We start from the raw sequence: 12,037 nt of genomic DNA, 5'->3' as shown, positions 1-12,037 counted from the left end.
TTTGCTACATCACAATAATTAATATTAAGAAATAAACTCATTAAGATCACATACAATGACATTTTTTCACCTAATTTTGTATTGCAGCAACTAATACATATATTATCTTCGTTCTATAAAATCTATATCTCACAGATCAGCAATTACTTACTTAACAAATACGTTGACATTCTTTCACAATTTACGTGTAAAATGAACAATTGCTGACAGAATTGTTAAATAATTTACTCACTTTGTATTTAAGTACATTGCATAAATAATTTATAGTTAGTAATTTTTTTTTTGTTTTCTAAATACCCTAATCGTTATAATAAAAATATTTTAATAAATTAATTTTATGTCTAAATGAATACACACTGGTTGTTTGTGAAAGTTTCTGAAGAAATGGTTTCACAGTGTATAGAAATTTAAACAACAATGTATTTCCTAATTAACAATTTTTACTGCCAATATATCGATGAATTCTAAATAAATGAGACAATTTTGAATAATTTAAATTTACGTACGTATATTTACTCTATATACGTACGTAAAAAGTTTTAAATATAAAAAATCAATTATTTAGGAATCAATTAATCATGTTTTATATTGCAAATTATGCTTATAAAAGAGTAACTTTATTAAAAAAAAAGAGAGAGAGAAATTAAAAATTTTTCTTTTAATTTTCTCTAATAATGTATCATATTTTTTGTATATCGAATTAATTCGCTCCTGGCATGCAGTGAAAAGTGAAATTTATATTTCTTAAAGTTTCATTTATATTGCAAATACGTTATACCGTTGGAAGAATGATTGTATATAATATTGGATATTATTATGATATATGCTTTATCAACAATCTGACATGAGTATGATACATTAGGCAAACTATCGTAATAAAAGTTTAAGATACCAAAAAGAAATATGTATTAAGATAGTTGCATATTTCAAAGATAAAAGTCAAATATGAAATTAGTTAATGGTAAACATATTTTGTCAAACTAACTTTTAATGACTCATTCTTACTATAATCAATAAATAATTTGTATTCTTATGTAAGATAGTAAGTACCTGGCTAACTATTATTTTAAATGGCTAATATATATCATATGTTTAAAAATTCTATAAAAGTACAATGTATTAAAATATTTATCTATTTAAATATTTATCTGTCTCAGAAACTCCTCAAATATTACTTCAAATATAACTTGACTTAGTATTTAGAATACTAAAATAAAACGGCATCATTAACTATAAAATAACAATATTAATTTATTAAATTTTTGTTTAAATGTACAAATTTCTTTTTAAAAAAGAATGTAAAAATCATGAAGAATTTGTTTGTTATTGAAATAATCATTAATAAATCAAACGTCTATCTTTGCATGTGTATTATTAATTTGTTAAAGAATAATTTAAAAAATTTATAAACTACGTTAAAAATAAGACTATAACTTTTAATGCAATTTCCATTTCAATATTTACTCATAAACTTTCATATACGCGTGAAAATTTGTTTAAATAACAAATTACGACCGATTTAAAGCTTAATTTTAATTTCTCGGATTTTCATAAAAAATAATTTTCATTAACTGTATTTGTAAGTATTCGTGTATCTACAAAACATAATTGTGCACATCGTTTTAGTAAATTTAAATAACCATCCAAGCATAATCCAAGCAAAATATTTTGTTAATTTTTCAAATTGACCTCTACATGCCCGAACAACTCACGAACAAAGCAAACAAATCTACAATTTATACATTATAGCTTTTATCTCTATTTAATAGAGCATCGCTATATATTTTATATGATTATTACGTAAAATAAACATAAATTATAGATGATTATTATAGAGTTTAGTATTATATTGGTTCGTAAACATTGTTATAGAATGGGTCTCGTAAAAAAATTTTTTTATATCACTTCTAACTTTAAATCTAATGAGATCTTATTAACAATATTTATAAAAATAATAGGAATTGAATAATTATATTAATTATACGAATAACCATTGCTGTTATACACTTAATAATTTTACTATTACATTTTATTAACAGCTCATTAAACACTCGTTTTTATTAATTTATCTTATATATATATATATATATATATATTATGTACACCTTATCTAACTCCCACACTTTCGCTTTATTATCTTTCATTGTGAACAGCAGTGGTACCTTATAGATATTTTCATTACTAAAAGACTAATTTCAATCATTTATTTTTTCTTCATCGTTTGGCTACTTGTAAAGACAAAGATGGATCGTGCTATCGATCTCGAACAATACGGATTGACGATCGCGACACAAACGTAAGAATGAATGCATTTATGATAAAACTTCGATAAATGAAAAATTAATTAAGTAATTTTTCCGTCATAACGTTAAATTCGTAACTCACTATGAAGTTAGAAGAACATAGTTAAATGTAATAATAATAAGTACGTATGAAAATTAAAAAATCACTTGTACATAAATTGAGTTGTTTTGTTGAAAACATAATTAAATGTATTTAAATTGTGATAAAAATTATCAGGACTATTTATTCTATAATAATACTACTTGAATTAATTAATCATACTTTTTCGATAAGAGCAATAGTTAATAATTGTTAACATACTATAATTAATGCTGAATTATATCTCTAATCTTGATATAAAGGGATTATCTATTATTATTCAGACTTTAAATCAATCTTATCAAGTATCAAGTAGTGAAATAAAAATACTTTTAATAGAATGTATAAATTGGACTTTTTCATAATTGTTTTTTTTTGCGACAGTATGAAATTAAAGTAAAGAACGCTTCTCGGGCATTTATCTTGTCAGAAATGGGAACTCGTGAGAAATAAACTTCACCTTTGTTCTTTATCTGTAAAATAGAAATTGTGTGTAATTTGCACTCATAATAATCGTTGTTATTCTTGTTATTCTTTATATTAGAATACGAGTTTCCCTGACCTACAGACATTGCAATAAATATAGCTTTCTCATACGGTTTTTTAATTATTTATAAATTTGTGCTACTATTTTCATGCATGTTTATTTATTACTGTATACTGTATAAATTGGCGAATGAAAGTGAATTTAAATTAAGTCGAGAAACGAGAAATGTAGGAAAATGCCATCTTAATTAATTAATTTTATTTTATAATATTATATTTATTTTGTACGATGCCACTTCAGTAAATGGTTACAAAAAAAAAAAAAAAAAAAAAAAAAAAAAGAGAGAAAAAAAAACAAAAATTACTGAACAAAATATAGGGATTGATTTACAATATATTAATATCTTTATAATTATGTACGCGTATCCATGAGTGGTAATGGAGGAATTGTATGAAACATATTTCTTTTAATGGAAATACAATATTAGTCAATATATCATACGTTATAATTTTTATTGATATATACATAAATTCTGATAATTATGAAATACATTAGAGACAATAATATTTTGCAACATACTTAATACAAGTTATTGCCTAAGTATAAATACATTATAATCATTGATAATGTTTGTACAGTATGATTAAAAAAGAATTGTATTAAATTTACGAGAATTAAATGTATAAATCAGTAAATTAAATGAGGTTCTATCAAATACGATACTTATGCATTACGTTTTATTTGTATGTAATTTGTAATAATTCCATTGGGAAAAAAAAAAAAAACAGTTCTTCTACGATTCTCGTGTTATGATAATTTATTGAAACAGACAGTATTGTTAACTGATACATAATATTACCAGATTGTTCCGAAAATAAAGAGGAATTCTTGATTTTATTGAATTATTTTTAATACGATTAACATAATTCATTATAAAATAAATGAAATAGTATCTACTTCATAAATTTTTCTATATTATTGCCAAGTTTTTAAGATTTATTTATTTATTTAACTTTGACATTATCAATAAAACACTATAATATACATAATTTCCGTAATGGAGGAAAAAATTTGATTTTATTTTTTAAGGAAATTTCCTATATAAAATACAATACTATTGATTATTAGGCATTTTAATACAAAATGTTGTTAACACTCGATATTTTCAGAAGCTATGAATGACTTTTCATTCAATATTCTGTTATTTAAAAAGAAAAAAATGTTTTTTTTTTCTCCAATAACTTATGCTTATTATATCTGGCCTTATTCATAATAAACTATGACTACAAAAATAAAGATCACGAAGTCTCGTGTATCCTAACTAAGTCAAATTCTTGAATCGCCACCTCTTATGTGGGTGGATATAAATGTAGCTCTGCTAAATATTCATTGCGAATCCAGAGATCGGGTTGCTGCACAGTTAAGGAAAAAAATTCAGATTTCGCAGAATACACGTCACGCATATAATCTCATTTTAATAATGCGACGTAATTCCGTATAAAAAATAAATATTTCCCTTTTGCTTGAATTGAGTTGCGCGTACTTGCATATTTCTTGTATAAGAAACAAGATTTATTCCGAGTTCGAGTTATTCCAAGCTAAATGACTTCCTCAATATTAGCTTTCAAAACAACCGTTAGACATATTTTGCATTGTTAGAGAATTGTCTATTAAATCATGCAATCGATGCAATAATCACGAGGACGAATAACGATGTAATTTCGAAGTCTTGTAACGTTCTTTAAAACTTTATAATAAATAAGTTGTTTTTGGTCAATTTTTTATTTATTATTCTTTTTTCAGCATTATGCTTTTTCGTAATATTTCTTGCATTTCATTATTATATTTACTCATCAACTATAAAATTATTTGGCAAAGCTCGATTATACTTCTAATGTTTTTAAGTATATTGTCTAGCAATGTAGTTTCAAATGACAATTAACTTTGACATTGTACTATTTTAAATATTATATATATCTATATATATATATATATATATATATATATAAAGAGAGAGAGAGAGAGAGAGTGAGCGATAAATAAAAATAAACGCATACAATAATAAATCCAGATGTAAACATTAACAATTTAAACAAATGTTTTATATTTTTAAATATTTAATAAATAGTGCAACAAAGTTTGATCGATTATTGTTAATAAGTGGCAGAAATATATATATATATTGAAATGTAGTATTATAAAAGTAGAGCAAAATTCAAGGCTGCATTACAAAAAAGAATCGAAAGATTATTAATAATGAATACCTTATCTTAACGCTTTTAAAATCTAATATCTTATCAGATTCAGAGCAAAAATCTATAGGAAATAAGTGTTTACATACATTATCATATTTACTTTAATTTTTAATTTATATTTTCGAAAATAAAGGTATAAATAAATATATATATATATATATATATATATATAAAGGTGGAAAAAATTCTAAAAATAGAGAATTAACTATTTATTAGATAAGAACATTTGCGAACATAAACGATTATAATGTAAAGATTATATAATTATGTAAAGTAAAAGAATACAATTTTTCTATCTTTAGAGTTGTTCATATTTTAAATCACGTACGCACAATGTGTATAATAAAATATAAATAACAGTGTTTTAGAATTTTTAATACTAAAAAATGAAATCTAGAAAATATGTCTTTGAATTCTTATCATTTTGATAATAACAATAAATAACTAAACCTTCAATCTATGTTTCTTCCTTATCCGTGTACATTTATTAAAATTTATGATAAATATAAAGTTATTTTATAATATAATGGTACTGTAGAAGAAATGAAAATAAAAAATCGATATATTCACTAATTATATGATTAAATCTTCTATTGTAAATCATTTCTTTAAAAATTTTTTTTAATTCAAACATATAATATTTCAGTATTTTATATACTTTCATTATTTGTTCAAATATTTATTTATCCTAATAATTTCAATATATAACAATATAATAATCTTGAAAGATGTAAAATATATTATAAATTAATAACGTGAGAAAATCATTGTAAAAATGAAATTTTTTGAATATTTTATACCCGTTTAGTCGCAAAATTGTTTTTAGGTCAAAGAACTATTTTTTATAATTACAATGGCAACATAATTTTCTCACCATGTGTTTACACATATCATTAAATATACTATTAAATTATTAATAATATTTTGTATATTATTTATATTCTAAAGGACTTAAGACTCTGAAAATGTTCTGTATTATTTTTAAATTCTTGTCTGAATTGGGAAATAATTAATAACGTATATTTATTCAGTAACTTATTATGTTTGCAGAATTTGTCGTATCAGTGTTGTGATAATAAATTTATATCATTAAAATTCATTTGGCTTAAGACAGTTAATATATATATATATATATATATATATATATATATATATATATAATCATTAGTATTTATGTTATAAAAATTACTTAATTTTATTGGATTAATTATTAATTTATCATTAAAAATACCACGATAGTAGCATTGAAAAAGATGTCGTCGTTAATAGTACGATTAAATAAATAAATGAGTACTTTTTCTTTATAGAGATCTTTCGAATGAACTTGATAAGACCAATAAAATTACTTTGTAAAATAATAAAATGAAAATGCAGTTAAATGAAATAATTGTAAAATTTCATAAAATTATATATTTATGTAGCTAAAGGTATTTTATTATAAATGTTATAAATAAATATACGTTATAAGGTAATTGGATGAGAAAAGGACATTATTCACTAGAAATTTTAATTCTTTCACATATAGAAATTATTTAAACAAATACATTTTTGCATAAATAGTATTTAATTATTTTATCCCCAGTAGTACTTATTTCGTATATTATTTACTCGATTTATCTTTGTATTCAATTAGTTGTAATAAATTTCTTATAAATGTATAAGATAAATTAATTAATTAATTGTTCCTTTATTTTCAGTATCTGACGGAAGGAATACTATTACGAGAAATGATGGGTGATCCATTACTCACAAATTATAGTGTTATTATCTTAGATGAGGTTCATGAAAGAACGATGTTAACCGATATTATAATGGGTCTTCTTAAGAAGATTTTAAGGGTAATAATAGAAAAATATATTTATGGCGAACGAATATATCGAAGTTTAATAGTAATATTAATATTAGTGAAAATGGAAAACCATTTTACATACAAATTTATTAATTATACTATATTTGTGGGTTTTATCTAAAAGGGAGTATTTAAAATTTTAAATATAAAAAATTATTTATTTTCATTTTAAAAGTATTTTAATGTTATTTAATAATATATATATAAGTTCAATGGTTATTTTATTTCATCAACAATCGTACTCTATATATAATTACATATTAACATTGTTTTAAAATCAAAAATCAATCATATAAATCAGTTTTGCATTTACAATTATAAATATTAACGTTCCTTGAAAGAAAAACGTTACAATATTCAGAATAAAAAATACAATTATAAATTGTTATATTGTCGAATACTTATTGAAGTTTAATCAGCGATAATTTGTTTTTTATACTTACAAAAGACGATTATGACGATATCTTAGAACCAGAAGATATGAGGTCAACGTAAGTTACTGATGTCATCGTTTAATTTGAATTATATAAGGTGGCTTAGACATAAATTATCCAAGTGAGACAATATATTTCTTTATTATTGTTTTTAATTTTTCATAAATTGTACATAGATATACATAATTATTGAAATTTTCAGCTCCCCTCTATTTATGATATATTTTTCTAAAATATTTGTAGTATTGGTTTTTTTTTTTTTTTTTTTTTTTTTTTTTTTTTTTGTAGAATTTTAAAGTTTTAAATTCTATAATCCACTGTGTCGTCGATTATAAATATAAGACAAAATTTACTTTATGTTAGATTTTAATCAATGTACATTTATCAATTTAATTTCAATTTTGTCGATGTTTCATATACATTTTAATTATTACATTTCATATACATATTAATTTTGTATTTAATAGCTCGCTTTTATATTATTTTTATATATTCATAGTGGATGCTATCCAATTAAAATATCGAAATTCTACTTTCAATAGTAAACTCCAATTATTATAGTTTTGAGAGATCGATAATTTAATATTTTTATCAAATTGTTCGCTCAAGTATTGCTTATAAAATTTTTGTAACTGTGTGCTTTAATTAATCCTTTGTTTAGAAGCTGTGACATTTTACTTGAATTAAAAAAAAAAAAAAAAAAAAAAAAAAAAAAAAAAATCTTTCCAAAAATTCATCTTAATTAATGTAGTTAGTTAAATGAAAGTTTCTCAATCGCACGACGAACAATTCATTCGATAACAAAGTACTTTTGCTTTATAATCAGTTTTTATAATCATAAAGGTATGACTTTATGTGAAATTTATGTGAAATATCACTAAAACACGTCAATTGTATTAATATTTTATTAATTTATTAATATCTTATGCATTGAACGACATAGCAATATATACCATCATTATTTATAAATCAACGAGCATTAACTCAACTATCCATTTCACCCTCAAGAAAAAAAAAAAAAAAAAAAAAATAAATAAATAATCATAATGTGCACGAGCATGGTGATAAGTAATTTCGTTTTCCAATGTAGAAACGGAAGAGTTTACGGGTAATCGTATCGTCGGCAACGGTGGACGCGGAGGAATTACGTGACTTCTTCAACACTAATCAAAGCAGCAAAAGCCGGGACAAGGATACGGCGACAATCCTGAGCGTTGCGGGACGTCTCTATCCTATCGAGATCCTCTACACGGTCGAATCATTGGCCAATTATGTAAATGCCGTCGTCGAGACGGCTATAAAGATCAACGAGTCCGAGGGGCCAGGCGACATTCTCGCTTTCCTTACTGGCATGGACGAAGTCGACCGAGCTGTTTCTCTTCTAGCAGAACACGCCAAGATCGTGAAAGAAGGACAATGTAGGTAAAGCGGATGGCTACCTAGTTAAATCATCCAATGATTCTCGAATGCTCCGGTACTAATGCCAACGAATGTTTTTATTTTTTAACTTTAATTAGTTAAAGTTTAATTAACGTTTATTAAAGTTAAACTTTAATTAGTTAACTTTTTCTTACATTATTCTTATCGCGAATCGCTTATGCTTACACCATGAGTCCCAAAAATTGCACACGAGATAATTTCCTCTCCATTAGCTTATTATTAGCTTATTATTATTAGCTTATTAAGGCATATAATTAAAAGTATAAATTGTGAATTAAGAATATGTAAGAGCAAGTTGTGCTTAAAGTTTGCGAAAAGCTCGCTAACCTATAGCATTAATTTTTCATATTTCAATACTTTGGATATTTATAGGTCATTTAATTTATTTAATTTCTCAAAAATACTAATTTTTATGCTTTATTTTCATTGGAGGCGCATCATGTTTTATTGGATTTATTTTGTAAAATTTGTCTAAATTTACAGTGAAATTGATGCCTTTGCCGATTTACGGCTCATTACCGAATTCCGAGCAATTGAAAGTATTTTGGAAAACGTCGAACGACAGTCGAAAAGTCGTTATAGCCACTAATATCGCGGAAACTTCTATTACCATACCTAACATAACATATGGTAACTATATTATTCGCGTCTTTATTGTTTTTCGTTTCTTTTTATTATTTATTTAACTTTAAGTAAGCGCTTATAATGAACGTTAAAATACATTTTAGTCATCGATTGTGGCTTTGTCAAACTTCCGTGGTTCGATGCTGAAACGCAAACAAATAGTTTAATAATTGCTCCGATATCCAAAGCTTCGGCGGACCAAAGGGCCGGCAGAGCTGGAAGAACGAGATCGGGAAAAGCGTACAGTTAGGGCTTCGATATATATATATATATATATATATTTTTTAGCGCATCGATACAATCCATTTCCATAATTGAAAAGCAACTAATCACCAATTCATATTTAGAAAATAAAATCTATACCTGCGTCTAATATGAAATGGAAAGTTATATTAGATGATGAAATAATGAATGTTGGTTGTCTTGAACTATCGAAGACAAGCCTATTTCCCTTAACCAATTGCTTAATACACTTTTCGTATTTCATAATTTACCATCTAACCTTTACCATCCAAATTACCATCGATCGACGCATCGTGCAAATAATATTCGCACCAATATTAACGAGACTGGCTTTTCATTAAAGGCTTTATACGGAACAAGCTTTTAAAGAATTGATCGACGCAACTCCCCCAGAAATGCAACGCTCGGATTTAGCTCCAGCCGTTTTGCAACTGAAGGCATTAGGTATCGATAATGTATTGAGGTTCAGTTTTCCATCCTCACCGCCAAGTAAAAGCTTGCTTTCGGCATTAGAATTATTATATGCCCTGGGAGCAATTAACGATAATGGAGAATTGAGTAATCCTTTGGGTTTGATGATGGCAGAAATACCGCTCGATCCAGTGTTCGCCAAGTGCATCATTACGTCTGGTGAATTTTCCAAGTGTTTTAGTCTTCCACCAAACCACCCACTCTACCCACCCAATACTCTACCTACGACAATAATATTTACATTTAATACCTAGCCAATTCGATATACAGTTTGACATTAATTAATAGAATGAATGAATGAAGATGAATTAATAATTTTTTACGTCATGAGTTAGCTAGTAGTGAGTTTTTTTCTTGTTTTTTTTTTTGTTTTTCTTCTTTTCTTCTTTTCTTCTTTTCTTCTTTTCTTCTTTTCTTCCTTTCTTCTTTTCTTCTTTTCTTCTTCCGTAATTAAACATATTAATTTTAATATTCAATTGGAATTGAAAGCTTTTCGGTTAAAGCGATATCGCTCGTGCGGAATTATGCTTTGGAAAAAATTTTTGATTTTAATTTGCCTCCTTACAATCGAATTGTTGTTATAACATCAGCCCACTACCTCTACATATTATTCTTAAATTAGCTCATTGTATTAAAATGTATTTATAATGTTCTTCATAAGGTGAAATGGGATGCTCCGAAGAGATAACAACGATATTGGCCATGATGCAAGTTCAAAATGTATTTATACGTCCAAACAGCGGACAGGCTGCAATAAAAGCTCGTATAGCTCATCGTATGTTCGAAGTTGAAGAAGGAGACTTATTGACATTACTAAATGTTTATACGGCTTATGAAAAGAATAAGACCAATCACTGGTGTCAAAAATATTTTATCAATAGCAAGGCCATGAAGAGAGTGACGGAAATTCGAATCCAGATGAGAAAATTAATTAAAAAATTGCAAATACCCATGAAATCCTGTTCAGGTTAGGAATATTTAATTTAACGACATATGCTATATGACTTTATCAGTACAATATTGTTGTGTGTATATGTGTGTATATATATATATATATATTAAAAATGAATTCATGTTAACAGTAACTGTCGAAGGCATTCTTAAATGCATAACATCTGGACTTTTCCCTCATGCTGCTTATTTACACTATAGCGGAGTTTATAAAACCGTTAGAGGAAACAAAGATTTATACATTCATCCAAATAGCTGTCTTTATACATTGGAACAACCGCAATGGTAATATAGACTTGATTCATATTTGAAAAATCCCATATCCAAATGTAATAATGCATTTCAATTGCAGGATTTTATTTGGTGAAATTTTGCAAACGAATAAAACGTATATGAGAGAATTAACTGTGATTAAACCCGAATGGCTGGTGGAATTGGCGCCTCATTTCTATCAGAAGACTGCAATTGATTAAATATCAAATTTTTAATTTCATAAGACTCAATTTTATTTTTAGTACATTGTACAGGAATATTTACCATTAGATTATCGTAATCTGTGTCGATTCGATTAATTAATCGCTCACTACCACTCTCCAAAATTTATAACGATAATTTCGAAAATTGTATAACTTTGCAATTTTAATTATAAAAATTTTATTAACTCAAATCTACGATCTATTTATTAATCGTTACATTATATATAATTGTAAAATATTTTTTTATATAAAATAAAAACAGCAAATTTCAAGATTACCTATATATATATATATATATATATATATATATTGCTATTAACAGTACATTTGTAATGAACAGATATATAAAAAAAAAAAGAAAAAAAAAAGAAAAAAAGTTATTACTTTCAAAAATATTCATCAAAAAATATAAATTGCATAATTAT

At 25.1% G+C, this 12,037-nt stretch overlaps 1 protein-coding gene across 1 annotated transcript in view; it reads left to right on the top strand.

Annotated features, from left to right (window-relative positions):
• The window catches only part of LOC105366346 (probable ATP-dependent RNA helicase DHX35), a 34,401-nt gene extending 22,607 nt beyond the window's left edge, over positions 1-11,794 (top strand). The window contains exons 4-11 of the mRNA XM_011504761.1: positions 6,822-6,962; positions 8,498-8,825; positions 9,331-9,477; positions 9,576-9,715; positions 10,056-10,344; positions 10,847-11,152; positions 11,268-11,421; positions 11,489-11,794. Coding sequence (XP_011503063.1) covers positions 6,822-6,962; positions 8,498-8,825; positions 9,331-9,477; positions 9,576-9,715; positions 10,056-10,344; positions 10,847-11,152; positions 11,268-11,421; positions 11,489-11,609 — 1,626 coding nt within the window. The 3' untranslated portion in view covers positions 11,610-11,794. The remainder of the gene's footprint in view (positions 1-6,821; positions 6,963-8,497; positions 8,826-9,330; positions 9,478-9,575; positions 9,716-10,055; positions 10,345-10,846; positions 11,153-11,267; positions 11,422-11,488) is intronic.
• The last annotated feature ends 243 nt before the right edge of the window (positions 11,795-12,037 follow it).

Source organism: Ceratosolen solmsi, unplaced genomic scaffold, assembly GCF_000503995.2.
Source record: "Ceratosolen solmsi marchali unplaced genomic scaffold, CerSol_1.0 scaffold70, whole genome shotgun sequence".
Lineage (NCBI taxonomy): Eukaryota > Metazoa > Arthropoda > Insecta > Hymenoptera > Agaonidae > Ceratosolen > Ceratosolen solmsi.
This window is presented reverse-complemented; position numbering and strand designations above follow the sequence as displayed.